Source organism: Pyricularia pennisetigena, chromosome 6 (assembly GCF_004337985.1).
Source record: "Pyricularia pennisetigena strain Br36 chromosome 6, whole genome shotgun sequence".
Classification (NCBI taxonomy): Eukaryota; Fungi; Ascomycota; class Sordariomycetes; order Magnaporthales; family Pyriculariaceae; genus Pyricularia; species Pyricularia pennisetigena.
In genome coordinates this window covers 4,367,261-4,389,678 of record NC_043744.1, presented here as the reverse complement: position 1 = coordinate 4,389,678, position 22,418 = coordinate 4,367,261, and the positions used below count along the sequence as shown (strand labels likewise).

The 22,418-nt window shown below is 51.1% G+C and overlaps 9 protein-coding genes across 9 annotated transcripts; 4 read left to right on the top strand and 5 right to left on the bottom strand.

Moving 5' to 3' along the window:
- Window positions 1-320: 320 nt before the first annotated feature.
- PpBr36_05054 (uncharacterized protein) lies at window positions 321-782 on the bottom strand (the record flags this gene model as incomplete). Its single annotated transcript, XM_029892212.1, has 2 exons — window positions 321-506; window positions 666-782. The coding sequence occupies 2 exons, from the start codon at window positions 780-782 to the stop codon at window positions 321-323; spliced, it is 303 nt and encodes a 100-aa protein (XP_029749850.1).
- Window positions 783-1,323: 541 nt separating this feature from the next.
- Window positions 1,324-6,582, bottom strand: PpBr36_05052 (uncharacterized protein; the record flags this gene model as incomplete). Its single annotated transcript, XM_029892210.1, has 4 exons — window positions 1,324-1,395; window positions 1,690-1,806; window positions 2,194-3,412; window positions 5,870-6,582. 4 exons carry the CDS (start codon window positions 6,580-6,582, stop codon window positions 1,324-1,326), a joined length of 2,121 nt encoding a protein of 706 aa, XP_029749852.1.
- PpBr36_05053 (uncharacterized protein) lies at window positions 1,486-1,983 on the top strand (the record flags this gene model as incomplete). Its single annotated transcript, XM_029892211.1, has 2 exons — window positions 1,486-1,635; window positions 1,702-1,983. The coding sequence occupies 2 exons, from the start codon at window positions 1,486-1,488 to the stop codon at window positions 1,981-1,983; spliced, it is 432 nt and encodes a 143-aa protein (XP_029749853.1).
- A 699-nt stretch (window positions 6,583-7,281) lies between the features above and the next one.
- On the bottom strand, window positions 7,282-8,176 carry PpBr36_05051 (uncharacterized protein; the record flags this gene model as incomplete). Its single annotated transcript, XM_029892209.1, has 2 exons — window positions 7,282-7,545; window positions 7,688-8,176. 2 exons carry the CDS (start codon window positions 8,174-8,176, stop codon window positions 7,282-7,284), a joined length of 753 nt encoding a protein of 250 aa, XP_029749855.1.
- A 2,493-nt stretch (window positions 8,177-10,669) lies between these two features.
- Window positions 10,670-11,086, top strand: PpBr36_05050 (uncharacterized protein; the record flags this gene model as incomplete). Its single annotated transcript, XM_029892208.1, has 2 exons — window positions 10,670-10,828; window positions 10,892-11,086. 2 exons carry the CDS (start codon window positions 10,670-10,672, stop codon window positions 11,084-11,086), a joined length of 354 nt encoding a protein of 117 aa, XP_029749854.1.
- Window positions 11,087-13,196: 2,110 nt separating this feature from the next.
- On the top strand, window positions 13,197-15,926 carry PpBr36_05049 (uncharacterized protein; the record flags this gene model as incomplete). Its single annotated transcript, XM_029892207.1, has 2 exons — window positions 13,197-14,197; window positions 15,149-15,926. 2 exons carry the CDS (start codon window positions 13,197-13,199, stop codon window positions 15,924-15,926), a joined length of 1,779 nt encoding a protein of 592 aa, XP_029749076.1.
- A 140-nt stretch (window positions 15,927-16,066) lies between these two features.
- PpBr36_05048 (uncharacterized protein) lies at window positions 16,067-16,401 on the bottom strand (the record flags this gene model as incomplete). Its single annotated transcript, XM_029892206.1, has 2 exons — window positions 16,067-16,101; window positions 16,242-16,401. 2 exons carry the CDS (start codon window positions 16,399-16,401, stop codon window positions 16,067-16,069), a joined length of 195 nt encoding a protein of 64 aa, XP_029749077.1.
- A 2,734-nt stretch (window positions 16,402-19,135) lies between these two features.
- On the top strand, window positions 19,136-19,780 carry PpBr36_05047 (uncharacterized protein; the record flags this gene model as incomplete). Its single annotated transcript, XM_029892205.1, has 1 exon — window positions 19,136-19,780. One exon carries the CDS (start codon window positions 19,136-19,138, stop codon window positions 19,778-19,780), a length of 645 nt encoding a protein of 214 aa, XP_029749084.1.
- A 1,111-nt stretch (window positions 19,781-20,891) lies between these two features.
- PpBr36_05046 (uncharacterized protein) lies at window positions 20,892-21,467 on the bottom strand (the record flags this gene model as incomplete). The annotated part of the gene is made up of 1 exon (XM_029892204.1): window positions 20,892-21,467. One exon carries the CDS (start codon window positions 21,465-21,467, stop codon window positions 20,892-20,894), a length of 576 nt encoding a protein of 191 aa, XP_029749085.1.
- Window positions 21,468-22,418: the final 951 nt, after the last annotated feature.

The following is a 22,418-nucleotide window of genomic DNA, read 5'->3' as shown; positions in this document are numbered from 1 at the left end:
ACGAGATCCTCAACACGCACAAGGACCTGGATCCCATAATCATCCTAATCCGAAGTTTTACAGTGATTGATGGCATATCTGGACTGGTAGCTATCCGGTTACCAGCCAGAGTTTTGGGAGTAGGTTATGACCATGCGACGGCTAGCCTGGGATTCTGGGTGGGGTAAAAAACGGCGTTGGAGAGCATAACCAAGCCGCGCAAAAGGGAACCGTCAGTCATCTGGAGTACCATCACAGAGATCATATGGTAGCCAGGGGTTGTGCTTGAGATGGGCTCACGGGGGCACCAGCCGTCCGATCCTGGGGAGTTCACCAAGTGTCTAGTCGACTGAGGCACGAGGAAAGTTGCCAAAATCATCAATTTCGTCTGGTATCTTGTGCCAGTAGCCGAGGTTCTCGTAAACCTTCAGCTCGGCTTTGCAATCTGCCTTTCTCGTTGTGGACGCCGTTGCTTGGCCCGGCGAACAATGCACTTTTTCGTCGGCACTGCCTTGGCTGAGAAAGAACTGGCAATGAGTGAGCAGTGGTGTCGGGCTCCGGCCTCTCCAGAAGGAGACAACTCAATCCTTTCTCAGAACACAACAGCCCTAGAAGTTGGATCCAGTGGCATGTTACTGTCGTCCTCGCTCCCGTCAGAAAAAGGGCATCTTTATCGACAACCTCACGGTGACATCGGGGACTTTGGATATCCTGTTGAAAGGAACCAGGTATACGCTCGTGCCGACGGGCGAGTTGCGCGTCAGAATCGTTCGCGTCTCCAGCTCATGCCGAATAAACTCCATGATATCCTGCGTTGACTCTGTCAGCCGTTTCGCCGTTCGATTCCAGCCCGTGCAACAGGGGGTTCCACTACAAATGGCCAAGCCATGGCCACGGTCGACTATGACTGAACCGGAATTTTTTTTCTTTCTTTGTTTTGCTTTCGTTTTCCTTCTTTTATCTTCTTCTCCTTTTTGAAGTGGTCCTGGTGTGATGGCAGCTCCGCCGCATGTCAGCACTGTAAAACGGGGCCCAATGAAAAGTCGTGAAAAACAGTTTTGGGGAAGGCTGACGGCAACCTGTTTTCACGAGTGGCGCTCGCTTGTACGCCAACAATGCAATCAGTGTAGGGAAGCTGCAGTGATTTAAGATCACAACCCCGCAAATGGGTACAGTGTACCTGCTTAGCTGCACCACAGCCTCCAGGATCTTGAGGCGCTTATCTGTCGGATGCTGTCACATATGTACAACTCTAGGTCAAATATCTTTGTGTCCCTCTCCATATTTGGGTATTGTAAGCTAACGGAACGGAACGTCACATTGAGGTTCCGGACCGGCCAATTACTAGTTTGGTAAGCTCCGCGTGTCCGGGTCGATTGTCTTGTCCAGAGGTTCACTTGCCTTAAAAGCGACCAGCTTCCCAGTCAGTAATATTTTTACTTGACGACCTGTGGACCGCAGAACATCCGCAAGCAGGCAAACAACAAACGCATCTCAGTAATCACCATGACCAAAGAACTCACTGGAACCTGCCTCTGCCGCAAGGTCTCGGTCACTATCAAGGGCGACAAGGTCGGCACAAACCTCTGCCACTGCACCAACTGCCAAAAGGCAGCTGGGTCGGTCTTTTACACTGGCGTCAGGTTCCCGGCCGAGGTAAATCCATCATTACCCCCTCTACAGTTCCTCCATTGCTACCAAGAAGCTGACCACCGCAAATAGAATGTCACCTATAACGACCCCGACTCCGTCACCAAGACGCATGTCGACGGCACCGGAGAGCTCGCCAGCGGGATCGGGCGCTCCTTCTGCAGCAACTGCGGTTGCCTGATCAAGATCAGCAGTATCGCATACCCGCGGTTTGTGTCTGTCCCTTATGGCATCATCGACAGCGACGACAAAACCGAGTTTAAGCCAGACGTAGAGTTTTTTTGCGATAGGAAGGTGGACTGGGTCGCTAGCATCGAGGGATCTACAAAGTTTGCGACCATGCCGGCGGTTTAGAACGGGAGCTCAGTTTGGCCCGGCTTTAGTGACCGAAGCAACAATGATATGATCCAAATACAGAGTCGTGTCATCTTTCAGTCAGAGGTCCAGCCCTGCTTTCAAATCCCTTTGTCGTGTGACTTTTGATCTACTCTCATATTGACATTTTTTTTTTTATTTCTTTTTTCCCATTTAATTCAACCTCCTTCCTGCTCATTCCCTCCAAACCAAAATCCCCTCGTCGTACAACCCAGTCAGAAATCCAAGCCCTCTCGCAGAGTCCCTCGCAGCCGTCGCAGTCGTCCCGTAGCCACCCGCCTCCGCGCCTCTGGAGACGTACAGATTCCTCAGCCCGTCAGCCTCTGTCCACTCGGCCGCCCAACTCGGCGCCATGGCCTTGCGGCAATGTTTCGGCTCCTCGGCCTTGGGGTTCCGTGCCCGCTCGTCCTGGCACAGCGCCCGCGACCGGCTGACCTGGTTCAGCTCCGGCGGTGAGGGATGTCCCGCGATCAACAGCTTGCCCTTGTCGTCCACAGACAGGTTGTCAGGCAGAAATGGCAACTTGACCACGCCGGTCAGCGCCAGCTGCTCTTCCTCTCCGTCCTCCTCCTTCTTCTTCTCCCCCGCTGTCGTCGCCGCCGCCGCCGCCGGCATGCTGTAAAAATGGATACTGGCCGTGTTGGTCGAGGCCACAGCCATGGTGGACTCGTTGAGACGCGCGATGCCGTTCGGGAAAGGGAGCGATGCGACGGTCCGGATGGACTCTATAGTCGACGACTTGGACGACAGCTTCACCCGCACGACGCTACCCTTTGCCAAGAGCAGGTAGTTCTCCAGGGTGGACAGGGTCGGGTGGTAGCGGGCCGGGAAGCGATGGTCGTTGGTGATGTAGAGCTCGGTGCTGCTGACCACCTCGACCGAGTTGGGCGAGTAGATCAGCGGGTGCTCGATGGTCCCGAGGTGCTTGAGCGACGGGGAGATTATCGACGGCCTGTAGCGGAACACCTCCAGCCGCGGGCCGCGCACGTCGTTGTTCAGCACGAACAGCGTCGCCGTCGGGTGGTCGAAGGCGATGCCGATGGGGTGGAACAGCTTCGGTTCCGGGAAGGCCGAGAGGCCGAGCCTCTGCAGCCTCATGGTCGCGTCCTCGTCGGCGGCGACCACGTCCCTGGAGTAGCGGTACAGCCAGATCTGGCCGCCGGGATTGGCGTCTTGGTCCTGAGCGAACGAGCCCATGACGGTGTTCCAGCCGTCGCGGCCGGGGTCGCAGCTCAGGAACGCGACGCCGAGCTCGGGCACCACGATCCCGTCCTCGCAGTTGCGGATCCGGTTGGTGAACAGGATGCCGTGGCGGCCACCGCCCGCCCCGCCGGTCGCCGCAAAGGACGCGTCGACGGACGGCAGCTTGTGCGGCCTGTTGGCGTAGATGCGCGACAGGGCATAGTACCTGCCCGCGAGGTAGCGAGAGACAGGTGGTATCAGCAGCGCCAGCTATTGGACATTGCCGCCATGATAGGAAAGGGAGGGTTGTTGGTTTTGGGAGCATGTCAGTCTGTTGAGTCCAATACCCGAGTCGTCGGGACGATGTATGTCAGGGGGGGGGGGGGGGGGTTTTCTGGTGTGGTCCTACCAGGAGCAGCTTAACTGCCGAAGCTGGGTTCAAGCCAAAGGCGGCCATGTTAGTGGTTCTTTTCTGTTGGTGATTGGCTGTATCTGGGGACAGCTGGTGGGGAGGGGGTGGAAAACCGAAGCCAAGCCTATAGGGGTTGAGGTGGTCTCTTGGAGAGTTTAAATGCGAGAACTGGAGATCAAGGGGAGTAGAGAGAGGGTGACATCGCCAAAAAAGACGGTCAGGGATAGAAGTGGATCACGTCGAAAAGCAAAAAGACGAAAAACGGGGACGAGCCCCAGCAAGCCCGTCACCAATTTTTGTTTTGATTTTCTTTTGGGTTCGGTTGTGATGGCGTCTGGGCAGGTGAGCAGTCTGATGTTTGGGTGTTTTGCCTGTTTAGAGTTGCTGTTGAGTTTCTGTGTATCGGACAAAGTGCAATATACTCATGTTCCCCAATGGAATTCTCGTCCAATGTCTTCAATACTGCAGGGGTGCTTTGACGGCGTATTAATAGGAGTCGACTAACTACCATGCATGGCATATGCTTGCTGCAGTCCCAACGAAACCCCCGTCGTTGTCCGAGACTGCATTTCTACTCTTGAGAGCCGCTCATTAGTCACTGACAATGTATGCTGAAGTTTGACCGCCGGTGGAACAAGACTGTATGTAGTAGTCACATTCTGTCATTATTACTATGCTATCATATGACCAGAAACTCGCTTGTGATTACGGTTGGCAAAATGAAGCGTGAATAAATGAGACGGCATACTGTTTGCAGTTTCTGTAGACTATCGACGGCGATGTGAGTCGATTTTAGGACGGGTGAGTAAACCATGTTAATAAATGACTCGGAAGTGCTGCGAAGCCTATGATGGAGAGAAAAAGAAAGTGAGCTCTTTGGTAAAAGACTTGGAATATATAAACAGTGCAGGATAACTTGGGCGTTTGCATGCTGGCTTGATAGAGCGTGAGCATCTTTGAGAAATACCTTTCTGGCGCTCTCGCCTAGCGAAGGATCAAACTTTGTTGCGATTTTCGTTTATGCAAAGCAAACATAGCTCGGACTGCAAACCAGGACTTTCTACCAATTGCTAGAATCATGGCTGTGTGTGTGTGTTTGCTTTTGAAGAAATGTTGTCCGCCGAGTCGCCGACCGCAAACCTTCTTGAATTTAGCCAAGTTCTAGTTTGATAGACAGCTTAAAACTAATCATCTCTTGAATTGCTTCATAACAGAAAATCAAGTTTCGATTGGCAACTTTGCCCGTGGCATAGCCTCCCTTCTTCAACAAAGCGTATGTTTACTGGTCGTCAACGATGTTGGGCTCATGTTGTAGCACCGCCGTTATATTATTGGGTCCATGAATACAAGTCGTTGTGGGCAACACTGATAAGATGTAGCAAGTGCCTCAAGTGAATTGTTTTCTAAGCAACAGCCGTACCATCTTGATATGGCATAAGATCCCAAAAATTCTAGGTGTAGTATTGGTAGCTTTATAAAGTAGATAGCTAACTGTATTCAGTAGTTTATATGTGCGAAATGGCACATTCTGTCAATTTGCAACAAACAAATGCTGCAACGGTCCATATAATCTAAAAGGGACTAGGGACTTCGTGCGCTCTACAACCGGGCCGCGGGTTTAACAGTCTTTTCGTTATCGTGCATAAAGACCGGGGAATGGGAATTTATGCCATAAGTTAGACCAGAAGTTGTTTTTCCATATTTGAGGATGTATCTCGTTTAGTGCTGCTACTACTTGTGTTACTTTTACAACTGTGATTTTACAAATAACTTAAAATTAATTAAACGACCCCCACTCCAAGGATGTCCGAACAATGAATGACAAAGGCGTCCAGCGCAGCCTAGAACAGCCTCTGCTATAAAAACAGCCATCGAGGTCCACGTCCAGCATCATCATTTGGCGTGCCTGTTTTGTTTTTGTTAGCTCAAATGTTGTCTATCCTGATTTTAGCCCCGAGTCCAGCTGACTGAAAATGCAGCCAAGCACATATCGACTTGCTATTTGAATATCAGTCAAGGTCACGGTGGAGGTAGGGGCTGTGGGAAGGCGATGTGGGATACCAAGCAGAGTTGCCGCGCACACGCCAAGAACTGCGATATACAACGACGAGCTTGCGCCCAGCTTTGAAATTTGGTTCAGAGATAGACGACAAAATTTGCACCATCGCATCCTCAGCACGAAAGCCCAGCTAAAACTCTATTCATTCAAGGCTTGTGCTCTACACAAACGAGGCGCGCCAACTAGACTGGCCTCCCACCCAGTAGTCTCACTCTGCGAATTGGAGCTTGAGCTTATCGTGTAGGACAACTTCCCTGACGACATCCAACCCCTCGACCGTCCTGACCAAGTCCCTAAGCGCCGGGTACTCGTCGGCCATGTCGTACTTGAACCAGTAACCCCAGACGTAAAACAGGTACAGGTAAAAGTCGGCGACGGTGAAGTAGCCATCGACCCCGAGCCCTAGCCCTTGGGTGTCGCCGGTCCGCAGCTTCTCGTCGATCCTGACAAAGGCGGCCCTCATGCGCTGCTCACCCAGCTTCTGGACTCCGGGCCAGCCGACCTCGTCCGTGGTGAACTTGTACGGGGCCAGGCCGGCCGTCAGCCCCTTGTTCTGCACCGTCCCCGCCAGCCACGAGACCCATTCCATCACCTTGGCGCGCTCGAGCGGGGTCCTGCCGTAGACGTGCTTGTCCTTGGCCAGGAACGAGATGTAGGTCGTCACGGCCTCCAGCTCGGTGATGATGGTCTCGGTGCCGCCGTCGTCGTCCTGCACGACCAGCGTGGGCACCACGCCCTTGTGGTTGATCTTGGTGTAGTCCTCGGCCGAGAGGCTGCCGTCTGCCGCCTCCAGGTGGGGCTGCGTCCGCGGTCCGCCGTTGCTTTGCATCGCGACGCACCTGTGCGGTATGTTTAGGTATTTGAGGAGAATATGGGGTACCATGGAGCAGGATCCATCGCTGCGGTAGAGCGTCAAGGTGGGCATGTTTTCGTTGTGCTCTTTCTTTTGTTGCTGGTGTTTGATAGCTCCGGGAAAAGGTGGTCGAGTGTGGGTTGAGTTGCCAAGATTAAATCATCAGCGTTTGCTGATGCGTAGTATTCTCATCAAGTCGTGCCCCTAATTCGACGGCCTATTTATTGCATGGGTGCCTCCTATGAACAAATATCTATGAACCTGCGGGCCTGGGACGATTTCATAATGGCCAATTTGGCCTGCTTCCGGAACATCGGCTATTCATTTGTCATCATCAACCCTGTGCTTTGCTTTGTAATAAGGCCACTCACTTCTTTTGGGGCATACTCAGCCAGTTTAGCCTGTCAACTGAATAACGCCAGTGATCCTTCGACCCACTCACTGCACAGACTCATACATATCATTTACCAATAAGACATCCTGTTGCACTAAAGAACGCAGCCATAAGGCGAAAGCTCCCGTCTCTGACTAATGCCAGTGACTTCGGTAAATACAGCCTGCAACACATACTAAATTTGTTCTGTCAAAACTTGACCAAGATGGCGATCGTGATTGATGTAACTTATTAATAATGCATCTTTGCCTTGTATTGAACATGTCGGTCTCTTCCCCCTCCTGAATCTACGTGCAGAAACCGCCGTTGGAAAATCCATCGTGCAAAGCCACGGTTGCAAGCGCAAAGATCAATCGCCCAAGCATAGGTCTGCGTCCTCACCGTTGGCAGCGTCGCCACTTGTAGGTGATCTGCTCCTTGACCAATGCAATCTCGCGCCCCATGAGCTCGAGCGGACCAAAGTATGCCAGCCCGGTGCCGCCGCCGCCCACGGTCGAGACGCGGAAGTTCATGTTGAAAATCCCCACGGAGCCGCCGTCGCTCGTGACGCAGGGCGACCAGACCTCGCTGCGCACGCTTGTGCCCACGAACCGCGACGCCCTGCTGTCTCCGGGGTTGGAGAGGGTCGTCTGGGATGTGAACTGTTTTTACGTTTTGGGAGACGTGTCAGTGTGTGTGTGTGTGTGTGTGTGTGTGACTTTTTGCCCGTGTGGCCAAAAGGGGTTTCTGGACCCGAGAGTGAAGACTGAGAAACTCAGGGGGAGTGGTGGTGGATTTGCCTACAGTATAGGACGCGTCCTGCGACCAAAAAGTCGTGACAAAGAAGCTGACGGCCGACTCCGGGTCCAGCACGGCGAATCCGCCGTAGCTGACGACGTCCGGGCTGACCTGCCACCCCATGTCGCCGCCCGTGATACTCAGGTGCATCTGGCAGTTGAGCGTCCTCCCGGTGGGCGGGAACGCAGCGCTCTGCTGCACGGCGGTGAAGTTATGATAGGTAATCTCCTGGCCATCCACGAGGTTGCCCGTGTAGTTGGCGAAACGGCCCACGCCGCCGCCGTTCTGGGGGCAGCCGTTGCCCGAGAAGGAGATTGAGGCTATGGACGAGTTGGAGCCGGGGTTGGAGGGGGTATCCGAGGCCGGCGGTGGGTCTGAAGGGGAGTCGGAAGTCGTTGGGAGGGAGACCGATGTCGTGGTTGCCTCAATGAGCTCGAGTGCCGCGCTGAGGCGCGTGGCCGCCAGCACGCAAATGAGTTTGCCGAGGATGAGCATTGTGTGGTTTCGTGTACCGCACTCAATGCCCGGACTGTAAGCGTTGGAATACCTTGCGAGTCCCCAAAAAAAGCCAAGGCGGTCTCCAAAGAGGATGTGATCCACAGGGGACGTCCGCGACTGTGGTTCTTTTTATCCTTTTTTTTCTTCAATCTTGTCCAATGAAGGATATCTGGGCAATTGAGAAAGAAGTCTGTCTGCGCGCAAGCTGGGTCCGGTGATGAGCTGAGCTCCATATTAGCCGAGCCAGGCGGCAATTTGGCGCTGTATATTAACTCAACCAGCAATTTTGCAAAAAGCCAGCTTTTCTTTTGCCGCAGGCCAAAGGTGAACCTGCCCGATTCGGCATCACGCCAGCGGAGGTCACTTTAGGAAAATCTCGCCAATGCACGTTGTGTTTTTACGATCTGGTTGGAGGCGGAACGTGGTCCTATTTTTGCCAACGCCCGATCCTCAGCAATATCCGCATGCATGACCGAAGGGGTCTGGCCCGGCTTCCAAGCCGGAATAGGGCTCCCGGTGGACTCTTTTTGCGGAGCTGCCTACTTGACTAGGCTTGTATGGTGCGGTGAATTTGAGGATGTTGTAAGACAGAGATTATATGCAGGTGCGGTAGCCAAGACTAGGGCTTTGTACAGGAATGATATCCACCAATGAATGCGACGGGAATCTTGAACAGATTCCAAGTTATTATTCAAGGCCACATTAATAATCAAATCTGCTCTCCAACATCAATTTTCTCAAGTCTCAAGTGGGACAAAAGCGCTAAACAGGAGATCATTGCACCAGTAAACATTTACCATGGTAAGGAGACTTGTGTTGTGAATGGTATTATGAGATTTTACATCAGAAATAGGGTAGATTGCGACGACTCCGTTTAACCAGTTAACGAGGCCTAAGAAACTAAAGAATAACTTTAGTATCCCCAAAAAGGCTCGCGTTGAGCAAGAGCCGACAGAAACAAAGGCCTCAATAGCGCCGTCCGAAATCAAAAGCTTCAAATTCGGCGTCGCACTCGTGGGGGAACTATTGCGACCTTCAGCACACTGCGGCAATATTAACCAGAAGAAACTGCTCTCGACTGTTCAATATTCTCGAATATCACACAATAGTAGTTCAATCCCTGTTGTTCTTTCATGTTTGAGTGTCGTCTGGGGTGCCTTGGTTGCAACATTGGGGCCCATTGCTGGGTCTGCCTACCACGGCGGGCAGGAGATAAAACAGCAGCCAGGGCGTCCGAAAAGAGGGCGAGAAAGGAGCTGCCTATTTGTTTTCTAACCTCCTCGCTGACCCAACAGGGACTGGTTCCATAGTGCAGTTGCCGTTAATCAAGACTTCACAATAGCTTTCTAGGAGTAGTCCATCACTTGTTATGTCTAGATTGTTACTTTAACACCTTTCGTTAGTTGAGTGTATCAACACAATCATACTGGCCCCGCAATTATGCCTCCAGAGTCCAGACCAGAGTATCATTCAAGAGGCTCGGCTGTGATTGATTTCCCCCGACAAATCATACAAGAACTTTAAATAGAGTTTCTGAAACCAAATGATACAACCTATAACCTAAAAGTTTATTTGTTTTATGAACACAATAGAAACGAAAAACCCGTTCGATGGGCATTAGATAAACAAAATGGAAGAAGAAGCATAGTATATCGGCATTTCAAATATGATACTATATGACTGGACTTGACATAAGCTGTGATGGACAATGATACATATTCCGTAATTGCAAAGGGCTGCCGCTGGCATGTACACAAAATTACAAATTATGCAATGGCAACCAAGCTGATAAAATCCCAAGTCTAGTCGAGTTGATTGGCTCTCAAGTCCTCCTCCTATTGTTTCCTCCTGGCTCCCGCACAACTTGATAACTCCCCTCGAAAACATCCTTGCATATATTCGATTTTTTGACAGCTACTGCCTATCCCCCGCCCCCTTCTCATTTCCAACGTTGATTTTCATGTTATGTTTCTCCACTCACGTGTACATATATAATGTCTTCTTCTTTGGACCCTTTTAAATGGGCAGTGTGATCGGAGTTGTTTGACCCACTGGTGCTTGAATCGTCTCCGACAACGGATTTTCAGCTTCGATTACTACCTGAGGTGCCACCCCAGCTGTGTAGTGAAACTGCTAATCATACCAAGTATTAGCGCTAATCCCTTCTTGGACTTCCCAAGCAACATTACATCCCTAGGCAATCTTTGCTGTGAGCTACTATGCGATTTTATTGATAACTTCTTGTCGAGATTATTTAAAATCGGCTGCCAAACCACTTTTCAAAGACTGCTCTTCTCTTTTTCCAGCAGCCGCTTTTTGACTATTCCATCTTACAGTTCTTGACGAACTCTTAATAACTTTTTCGTTTTTTGCTAGCAAACACTTTCGTTTAATTTCAAAAATCTGCTTGGTCAGACTCAAAACACAAAACACAAAACAAAAACACAAGAAAAAAAAAAAAAAAAAAGAAACAAAAAGAAAACCAACAAAATGCACGCCTTCTCGCTTCTCCTCCTCCTGACCCCTTTCGTCCTTGTTGAGGGATCCAATATCACGTTTGGCAGAGGTTCGACTGGTGGACGGTGCTGCGATGGTGGTACTCCCGACCCCTCCAGCACCTGCAAAAATCGAGGGTTGAACTCTTATGGCGTAAGTGCTCTTTCACATTCTGCTCATGGGACAACGAAAACTGAACCTTTATTCTTTTTGCAGTGCACCGATGTCAGCAGCTCTGATAAGGCTGGAGACACTTTTCTTACATCTCCAGAGGGTGGCTGTGACCCGAAAGAGATCAAGAACTGGCCGACTGGACGCGAGGTTATAAGTTTCATTCCCGGCAGTGTTGTCATGCACCAAAATCCAGAGACATTTGACCTCGAGATTGGATTCATTGGATGTGCCAAGTAATCAGTTGTAGCGGGGCGTCCACGGCAGAGCTTGGGAGGAAGCATTAACAGTGGAATTAGTTAGCAGCCGCTGCTTGCCTAATTGACAAGCAGCATAATATCGCGGCCGTTAATCGTCTGACTTTTTTTTTCAACTCGATGAATGATGATACGAAAAAGGGTGATGATGCCGAATCTTGTTTTTTTCTTCTTCTTTTTTCACGTAACAAACTGTTTGCAGGGTTATGGAGCACTCTTCTCAGTATCGATCGCAACAAAGCGACCTGACAAAATTGCAAGCACCAAGTTAACCCAGTAACAACTTCATCGCTCCGGTCTTTGACTAAAGCATCCTCATTGGTTGAAATCTACTAAAATCGTCGCTTCGCTATTTCCGAGTGTGTTCTTCCCCAGTTCGGATTTGGCCCGTCACAAACTGGCCGAAGCAAACGACGAGCAGTGCCTCTAGGCTCTAGCTTTCCGTATGTAAAAGCTGTATGGACACTAACAACCGACAATCATTCTTGATTTTGAGCAGGTTTCACTTCGGGCAGGTTAGCCCAGACTGCCTATTAGCATTCATCAAGGAAAATCCATAGACCGATTTTGACATGGGTAGTTGGTAGGAACAGTTCTAGGCCCATGGAGACGAGTATATTGCAGTTCTGGTCAACATAGCAAAAGTATATTGCCAAAGTCTTGGCAAGCAGGTCTAATCGCGATGCGCATGCAAGCCAGAAAGCTTAGATAAACCTGGTCGCAATTACTTCGCGGATTACATGGATATGTACACAACAGATCGAAGACTTGCCTTGACGACAGCGCAAGCAGAGGCTCAATTTTGAGGCAGAAGCAACCTTGAGGTTATTGCCAACTCTACCTTTTGCAAATTGACGTGTTCAAGCCAGTTTTAGTTTCAGGGATTAAGAATTCTACTTCTTACATGATGGGGTAAGACGACAATGACATACGCTGTTTGTTTTGATTCATGGTACGTGCGGATGTCACCCGGGTCCTGTCCAGGCCAACGGCGTTTGCGCAGGTGGCCAATTGTGGGATTGATATGGACTTTCGGAATGGCTCACGAAGATGACAAGCTTTGCCATCTCTATGCGCATGGGAGGTGGTTCAAATAATAATGTCATTTCCTAGTTGCTGGGCCTGTATTCGAATTGGAATTGTTTGATGAATGAACAGTGGCTGGATGGAATCTAGCTGAAAGTGCTACCATCAACAAATAAAATCTTGCATTTCATCTGGATGGGGACTTTTCTTTTCTCTGGATTTTGGAGAATTTTGCAAGAGATTCATGACTGAGCTTCTGATCTGGAAGGAACTACACCTGAGAAGAGGGGAGAGGGCAAAAAAAAGCAAAGCAAGCGGTTTATCTACCTCGTCAACATGTCAGGTGCAATCCAGTGAACACCTGCGTTAGTTTCTTTTCAATTTCATCAGGGACTTGCCCTTCTCCTTATACACAAGATCTCCGAGATGAAACGATGCTCCGCACCAAAACGATTCGGAAAAACCCGAAAACTGTCTTGACTAGGGTCAAGATGTTGACCTGATGATCCCAAATGGGCTGGTTTTGACGTTGCAATAAGGGTGCCCATGAACAAGACCCCTGCCCGAGTCCGTGGCGGCCGGGGTCAAGGCTTGTCATCGTATGTTCTTCAACGGCAATCGAATGTTCAACAACCCTGAAACCGTCGGAACTTGCGATTTGCCCCGCTTTGTGTTTGTTTTCGCCCAAGACACGGCTGAACTGACCAACATTGCTCGATAGAATTCTTTTGGAAGACGGTAGGGTGATGCCATTTTCCACGGCTATTTACGCCCAGTCAGTGCCATTTTGCAAGCCTGGAAAATGGTAGGGTAGTCGTCTAGGATGGTGTGCATGTGGATCACATCTGGGTAGACAGCTTCCAAGGAATAAATGATCGATTTGTCTGCCTCCAGTATCCTATATCTAGAACTCGAGTACTGCACCGCTCGTCATCATTGGAAGTTCCATGCCGCCACCAGTTTGATCCACCAGGACCCCGACTTTAATTGATGCAGCTGATCCCAGCAGACTCCGAGATATCCGCACCAGGACTAATCATTTAAACTGCTCTCACCTTACTCCAGACATGGACCGCGCCAGCAGTACCAACCCACGCTCGGGCAAAGACGCCTTCCCACCTCCTCTGAACCTGAACAAACGCAGCCCACCGCCGACAACCTCAAACGCAAACACAAGAGCAAACGAAAAGCCGACCAAAGACAACGCAAAAGCCAAGAGCAATCCAAAGACAAAAGGCCAAGACGCCATGGACGACGACTACGTAGACGTCGGCCCAGTCAGCCCCGGAGCCGCCAAGGCGGCGCCCAAGGCATCGACGCAGTACTCCAACAACTTCAGCAAGGCCGACGCGCGCTTCAGCACGGCGGCGCAGTCCAGCTACGGCGCCTTTGACCCGCTCGACTACGCCGCCTCGGAGGCGCCGCCTCCTCTGCCGACCGAGAAGAACGGCGAGACGAGCGAGGAGCTGCGCCAGCGCCGGCTGGAAGAAAAGCAGCGACGCGAGGAGGAGTGGGAGGAGGAGCAGGCGCAGCGCAAGCGCGAGCGCGAGAGGCTGGCGCAGGAGCGGCGGCAAAAGGAGATACAGGAGGAAGAGGAGAGGCGCAGGCGCGAGTGGGCCGAGGAGGACGAGCGCAGGAGGCGACGCGAGGAGGAAGAGGACTTTGACGAGGAGATTCCGCGCCGGCAGAGCCCGCCCAGGCAGGAGCAGTACCAGCGACGGCCGTCCGGGGCGGACCGGAGGAATTCGTACGCGAGACACTCGTTCCACCGCCAGAACGACAGTCGGGACTACAGGAGGTACAACAGCAATAGCAATAGCAACAACAACAGTGGCAACGAGGAGGAGAACTCAAGGGGCGATCCGAGGAGGGAGAGGATCAACATCAACATGAATGACGCTTGGCAGTCGTGGACCTCGATGGGCGGCAGAGATGATCGCGGAGGGTTCGGGATGGGAGGAACTCCGGGCTTTGGCTTGTTTGGGGGCCAGAGGGCCGGGTTTGGTCCGGTGGGAAATTTGCCCATCACCCAGCTGCCGGGTTTGGGAGGATTTAGAATGTTCGGATTGTGATTTTGGACACTGCATTTGCTGGTTTTTGCTTTTTATCTTTTTATGTTTCCATCGAGACAGAGAGCACAGAAATAGCCAGTTGACCTGGCAACGCTTGTATTAATACATGTACCATTCAGGTCCTCATCATAAACTTTAGGTGCACAAGTACCATGCACACAATGTTTGAAGGCCCGTGATTTGTCACATAATAATGATTTGCGAATTAGATCACATCGCTCCCTGTCTTATCTCAGGGATTTAGTTTGGGAAAATGTGTTGGAGACGCAGAACCTACGGAAAGACCAAGTCAAACTGCATGTACACCAAGTCTTACGCATTTTTTACTATTTTTTTTCCAGTCGACAGCTTGATCAAAACCAGCTTTCACGTGCTATAGTCAACTGTGTATTGATCTAACCCCAAATGACGAGCAAATTTTGATGTTGGCTATCATGATAGCTGTGAGTTCTCAGTCCCGGACATGCTGACTTGTTTCTTGCATCGTAAGAGGTTGTCTGCATCCATTGCATTATCTTTTAGGACTCCATGATTGGTTAAAACTGCTGTAAAATGTATTGATGGCCAGCCCAAGGTGATAAATAGAATAATTAAAAAAGGTTTATACACCGGACAATGCAAACATGCACATGCACGCTGGACGCCACTGCTGTATTCCTCCTACCTAGCCACCCATTTTTTCAGTATATAAATGATCCTTCCTCTCATAACTTCTTCTGGGAGGATTCATGGACATTGTTCTGTTCCTCCATTGTACTTGCCAGCTCTAATCATACCTACACGCAAGCGTTTCCAAGAAGAAGTCGACTCTGACTGTCAAGCTCTCCATCTTGCCTGCAAATCAACCAGCATATATATCAAGCATTTGCACCAGAAAAGTCCAGGTTTACTTTCAATACTATACGCACACTGCTCACTGCGTCCAAATACCATCACAAATCCTCCAGAATGTCGTTCAACACTCAACCCTCGACACCCACCAGCAGCACTGGCCAGCAATCAGGCCCTCAAAGCTCACCCTGGAGGGCAGATGCGCCCTCGCGCAGCCCAGATCAGGCCGGGGACGCCCTTTTCGACGCTAATGTGTCGTCATCCCCACAGCAAAACACGTGGGAGTCCTCTCCGGAGTTCGCTTCTCTCTTGGCCACGGCGGCTGCCATCACTCAATCCGCCGACCAAGCGCAACTGACCATGACGGGCGACGTCGACGTCGACAGCGACGCAAACACCAGCAGCGACGACGAGGGCGGCGGCAGCATCGGCAGCGACGAGAGCACCGGCGCCACGGCCATGCCCGAGACGCTCGAGGAGCTGGCCACGTACTCGGACGACGTGATCGCGGCGCACGCGGCGCTGCTCCCTTACCTCGCCGGCCGACTGACAAGCCCGGGTCTGTACCTGCAGCTGGCCCGGGTGGCATTCCTGAGGCAGGGGAGGGAGCGGCCGCAGTCCGAGCCGCCGAGGGTCGAGGTGGACGCTGGGACGGTTGCGGTGGGGCGCGGGCAGCGGGAGCAGTCGCTGGGGATGCTGCTGATGAGGCACAAGCTCTTGGTCTTGGAGAAGCAGTCGCGGCAGCAGCAGCCGCAGCAACAGGAACAGGGCGATGCTGGCGGCCAAGACATGGATGTTGGCTTGTGGGATTGGCAGGAGTACCAGGGTCATGGGGTATCTGGCGACCGAGTGGATGAGGATGGCGACGTGGAAATGGAGGATGCTTGGCTCTGAAAGACTGTATTTCAGAAAAATAAAAAAGGAAACACAACAGAAGAATCTTCCAAACCGTGTCCTTACTTTCGTCCTCGGCCCGCATGCCGGATTCGGCGCTGGCCGGAGCCACTTGCAAGCACCGTGCCATCATGTCAAGCTTAAATATCTCCCTTTCCGCCAAGGGAAAAGAAGCCTATGGAGAGACCTGGGGCCCTTTTGATTGCGCACTATTTTGTTTTGTAGTTTTTTTTTTTTCTCTTGTTAGTAGCAAACCCATGTCTCAAGGACTTTTCCAATGTGATCGGTGACTGGGTTCCTTCGCGGCTCACTTACCTATACGCTTTTGCCAGGGCGAGTCTGAAGCTGCTTTGATTTGTTCACCTCTGAGGGTAGACGTGGCCGGGATTCGAACAGGCCTGCAGGGAGCTGACACTGCGGGCTGCAAGACCGGCCTGACGAGATCGATAGGCAGGGCCGATGCCGTAAAGGCCATGCCTAGGAAGGCGGCCACCTGAGAACCTTGAAGGGTTGCATTTTGGACCGAAGATGACAAACAGCACGAAATGAGTGGCTTGCAGTGAAAGGAAAGCACTGCATGAGGAAGAAAGAGAGGCAGGAATGCTTGATGATTCGAAAATGATGAGGAAAGGCAGAAAAAGAGGAACAAAGGCAGATGAGACAATGCTTTTACATCCATGAATGCACAATGAAGATGTGCCAATGTCATTGCTGCTACTATGGCTGGCAATGCTAACCGGTCTTCAGCCTCAGACCGAGCCGTATTGAGCTACACAATACTTGGTAGATCTTGTTGATTTAACAACAAAATACCAGAAGCTCCTCTTACCGGCCTGAACCAGGGCATAAAAGGGTCTCTTCGGGATCTTCATGCATACGGTCGATGCTAACACACAAATTTCAGAGTCATGCCTCCAACAGGGTACAACAGCCAGATCCGGCGGCCCAAACACTCGTTCCTCGACCTGATTTGAAAGCATGCACATTGAGGAAAGGGCCCATTCAAACCTAAGTGTTTTACTTCAAGAGATCCTATGCGTTGCAGTGACAAACTGAATAAATTAAGTAAGCGAGAGGAAAAGTCGTTGAAATCAAGGATGCCTTTTGACCTGAACGACGGATCATACCGACAATTTGAATACATAAGCAGCAATGGCGGAATACTCCGCAGGCTTCCTCGTAGCGACAATCTGGGAATTTTGATTTCCACGACTGGCGATGCTCACCCGACAAACTCGATCAACCACTCATTGTAGCTAGGATCGGCCGGTTGTGAACTTGTGCAAAAGTTCGATTGTAACACTGAAAGGGGACCCCAGAGCCCCGATATGCTGGTTGAGATCAAGCAAGAGTCCAAGCTGAAAGAAAAGTTTCTCGCTAAATGACTTGCGCTGATAAACAACACCGTTCTTTCCTGTCAGCTTGTCAAGGTACAGAACTACAGATATCTTTCATGCCTTGGGCACGTCAACGCGTTCCATTGGCAAGGACTACATGGCGATTGACGACAAGGGGAAATGGAAATGCAATACCCTCAAATGGCAATAATATATCATCATTCTTAATGTGCGATTCCAATCGATACCGATAGCAGGAACAAAGACGCAGTTGCATTTTCAACCTATTTTTTGCAAGTCGAGTCGTTATCATTTCGGCCCATGACCGATGGCATTTCAATCTCAACCCAGTGATCGTAAACGTATCCTGGCACCAGATCGACTTGGACATCAGAACCAAAAAGGATGATGGTTTCACTCTTAATTCTGTAATAAAAATTACAGGAAAAAAACCTTGGCTATGCGCTTCGGCCTCTTCATAGACTACAATGCAGAGCTGAAAGGCAATACGAGTCGAATTCCAAGTCCCAGTCTCAATTTCCACTTCCGCCTTAGGTGGGATATTGTCGGCCACATGAGGGTTCTGGAAATGTCAAGCCCGCTGCTTGTGATACGAGGCATATTCTCCCATATTGGAGTCGGTTCTTATGTTGGTCAAAGTCGGCGTCAGGGAACGTGTGAAATCAGGTACGCTACCTGTAGCCCAACTAACCTACACCTTTATCTGAGTACGAGTGACATCTTCTCCATAATTCGTGCGCCATGATTTTCAACCTCTCCGTACGGACCCGAGAAGCTCACAGCTACGTCGGCACCAAGTCACTCCAAGTTAGACACGAGATGCGGCCCCACAGGTTATGTACAGAGTTGTATGGGGAATTCCGAATTCCTTGGGCCCGAGATCTTCCAGTCGATTGCTCAAAAGCTAAGGCGGAAAGGAACATATTTTATCCCAGCTCGCCTGCTTCCAACCTGTCAAATTTTTGTGTTTATGCTGTTGACAAACAAATGTCGGGTGATCATATCAAAACCTGAGATTGCAGAAAATTTCCTGGTAAATATTTGAGCACGCCAAGATACGGATACGACGGGCCATGCTGAGATCGGGTACAGGCGTGGTGTTTTCGGGATCGTCTCCGTTCTGGGATGCGCACATCCGCTAATGCGGTGACTAAGAGGCCCGCATATTATGTCAAAGCTAAAGTTAAAGTGTTCGGAGGGATTTTGCGCACTCTTGCAAAAATGTTGCAATGTTGAAATGGTAAGTCCATGCAGATTCGGGCGCAGACTACGATATTGGTGCATGAAATCGAAAACGTAGGTACAAAGCAAGGCATCGCATTCGTGGTTAACTAGTAGTCCGATATCTGTGACGGGCTGGAGTCATTTCCATCGTCGGTACTGGTTCGACAAGATTTCAGCCAGGGCAGGCAAAGCTTGGTTTCCAGTAGTGCTAGGTCGCAACTCTCATGAAAAGCTGCAGGGTCGCTTAAATCCCAGCAAGTAAGCACGCGCCCGAGGTTCAGTAATTGTCCCTTTTCTCGGATGCTTCGGTCTTGCATCTCATGACCCAGCACTATCACGTGATACCGAAACTCTGGCTACGGTGGGGCAGATTTTTTTCTGTTACCTCGGGGGTGGCGCCACGCGTACGTCAACGATCTACTAAACAAGTATCCCGGTGCTACTGCAAGGAACCGCGACTAGGCTTTTCACCAGTCGACGGACTGGAACACTATCGAATAAATTTGCAGAGCTGAACAGTAAACTACCGCCAATTGCATCAGCTTTGGAATTTCCCCACAAAATAGCACGATTCCGAACAGACATCAAAAGAAAAAAGAAGGAAAAAAAAAAAAAAAATAGAAAATGATGGCAACCACTACCGCCACAGTCCTCCAGCCAGCCATCTCAGCCGACGACGCCGAGTCCACGCGGTGGTTGGACCAGCCATTCCCCACGCCCAAGTTTGGCGAGCACGGCTACTGCACCATAGCCAGCAGCGTGCGCATGGCCGCGCCGCCGCGAACCTGCCTGGGCATCGTGCTGCACGCGCCGGGCTACGCGGACCCACACAGCTGGAACAACTGGGTCCGCAAAATCGCCATCACCTCGCCCGGCGCAGACCCAGCCTCCTCCGCAGCCGGCGGCATCCCCGCCGAGCTGACGGGGCCCGACTACCTCTCCAAGGGCGCGCGGTTCGACATGTCCATCTTCATGGACCACAAGCCCACGTCGAGCCCGCGCGTGCAGTCGATGGAGGTGACGGCCTGCGAGGCCCTGGCCGACGGGAGGAACGGCTTCCGCGTCGAGTGGACGTACTGCATGTTCGGCCTGCACTGCGAGAGGGTCCAGGAGTTTGTCGACGACGGCCAGGGCGGCACCGTCTACACGACCTGGGAGACGTTTGGTGGCGTCATTGCGAGGATTGTGTGGTTGACCAACGCCGCTGGCATCCAGAAGGGCTTTGTCGAGTGGGGTCGGGGGTTGAAGGAAAAGGCCGAGAGCATGAGCTAGAGTTTTGGTTGTTGCGGAGCATTTGCTTTGTGTATCTGGCTCGGTTGGCACCCTTGGCAGCCTCCACGTCCAGGACCGGTGATGGGTTTTGTCACCAGGGTAAATATTTGTCTTGAGTCTAAAATACACTAAACTACTGTAGACTTCATATACGATTCAATTTTTTACCTGCCCACTTTTGACTGTATGGGCGCGAGGCCGCTGCCAAGTTGGTGAGGCTTGTCTTGGCGTCTTGCCACATGGTAACCTAGAAAGATTTATGTCTGACCAGAACATTTCGCTCAAAAACTTAGAATTAAAACAGTACACAAGCCAGTGAGCATGCCTCACTTATAAGGAAAGTTGCAGGTCGAGTTATCATATTTTACCGTAAAGATCTGTTCGCAACAATGCCGAGATGTATGAATATGTTCTAGTTGGCTGGCTGCTCAGCCTATCACCGAAATTAGTGATGATTGGCAGCTGTGTTGTCTCCTCTGGCCCCATGGGCACTCAAAGCTATATAAGACATGCCTACTCCTAGGTTCTGCCGTGACGAGTGCGACTGAGAATCCTGAATGTGTCAACTAGGCTCTCCTCTGCTTGGCAGCTTGGGCCGGATTGATCTCAGCTTTTTCCATCAACAAAGCGGCAATCCCCTGGTAATCCCAGTGGCACTGAGCGGACATCACTCTCTGGATGCAGATAACAGGCCAGGGCCGGAGTGAGGTAGATGGGTTACTAGCGTAACAGGTCCTTTTGTTGCTCGATACTTCCCGGCGCTTGATGCTCACATAATGAGTGGAGGCCTATTTAATTAGCCGCTCTTGACTAGATAGCCGTGCATAAAAATAAGCGCTTCACATCAAGGTTTCCATACAAGTCAATTTCAGTTGAAAGGTATCCCCGATTGGGAACGTTGTAGCCGCGAAGAACTGGAATGCATTGACAACAGGCAACTATGGCTAAGGACTGTTTCCTTTTTGACCGAGCAAGGCATCCAAAGATGATTGCCCCCGAATAATATCAGAAATCTCAAAATCCCTAAACATCCGGAAGTCCGCCACTAACAACCCAAACAACCCCAGTAACTCCCCGCAGGGTTTTCTCAAACCCCAAGCTCGTTAATCATCTATTTGCAAGTAAGCTTGACCGACTTGCTGTCATAAGTGCAGCGGCTGTCGTGCTGAGCCGCCAGGTTCTGGAAACCGCCATCGCCCTTGGCCTGGAAGGTGTTTGCTCCGGCCTTCATGAAGAAGCAGTCGTAGCTGGTCTTGAGGAGACCCGACTTGATCTGGACGGACGTCTTGCCGTCGATGTTCGTGGCGTCGTAGCCCATGTTGTAGCAGACGGCAGCAGAGTAGGCCGTCTTGTCGGCCTTGGACCACATTTCAGCCGTGACCTTCTTGGTGAACTCCTCTCGGGCCTTGTCCCAGTTCTGAAGGCCCTTGATGGCGTTTTCGATGGCCTTGACCGCCGCGTTGACCGCCGCAGTGGCCGCCGCAGTGCCGGCAGCGGTGAGGATGGCGGTGCTGATGGGCTCGAGGCGCTTGTCGAGGGCGGCGGCTTCCTCGCCGCCGCTGAGAATGGCGCGAGCCTCGATGGGGGCATCCAAGCCCACGGTGTTGAGAACGGGCTCAGGGGCAGCGATGGGCGAGGCCTGAGCAGCGCCGATGAGGGCAATGACGACGGCAGAAGTGAAACGCATCTTGACGGATTCTTTTTTTGAAAAAGTCGTGAAAAAAGAAGAGAAGTCAAAAAAAAGAATCGAAAGAAGATGTGCTCAAAAGATCGACTTGCACTTGGAAAAGTTGAAGATAGATGAAAAGAAGAAGAGCTTGAAATGGAATGAGAAAAGAGAAGAGAAAAGAGAAAAGAAAAGAGACAGAGAAGAAAATGTAGTAGATAGATAGGAAATGAACCGGATGGTGAGGAGAAGAGAAAAAAAAAGTCCATCAAGTCGAGGATCTCGACCTCTCTTTATACACTTTCATGTCAACATCTTTCACGGCCTTGGACATCTCCTTTTTTTCCCTTGACACTTCAGCCCAGCCGCTGTCCGAATAGACGAGTGTCAAAGACGCACAGTTGAGCCCCTTGGCATACCAGTTGCGGTAACCCAGTAGCAATCCATGGCTGTCAATTCTTTTTTTTTCCCCCTTGCAAAGAAAGTATAAACTTGCAGCTATCCTGACTCAAGATGCTCCCCTACCCGGTCGATCTTGGCAACCTCCATATGATCATCAGGGTATCGACAGCGGGCCCCCGAAGCATGGCACCGCGGCAAACGCGGCAAAACAGGCGTCAAAGCATCAAAAGGGGTGCTGTTTTCGCAGGCAGAGAACCGAAAATAAACTTTCGGTGCTGTTTCGTTACAAGGGGGAACGTTGCGGCGATCCGCCTCCCTGCCAAGTCCGGCAAGTCTAGGATTCTTATGCATGAACCAAGCCTGGTCGGTACCGGGACAATTGACGGGGTTGTGCTAAATGCGGTGCCCTGCCTTATCCACAAATTTGACTGCGGGGAGGGGAGGGGGGGCGAACTAGAGAAAGTACACAGTACAGTAGGTTGATCTGCGTGACATTAATGCGGTTCGCATCCCATACCCGTTGTGGATTTTGTCATGGACAAGGGGCTGCTCGCAGAGGCGACGTTTTCC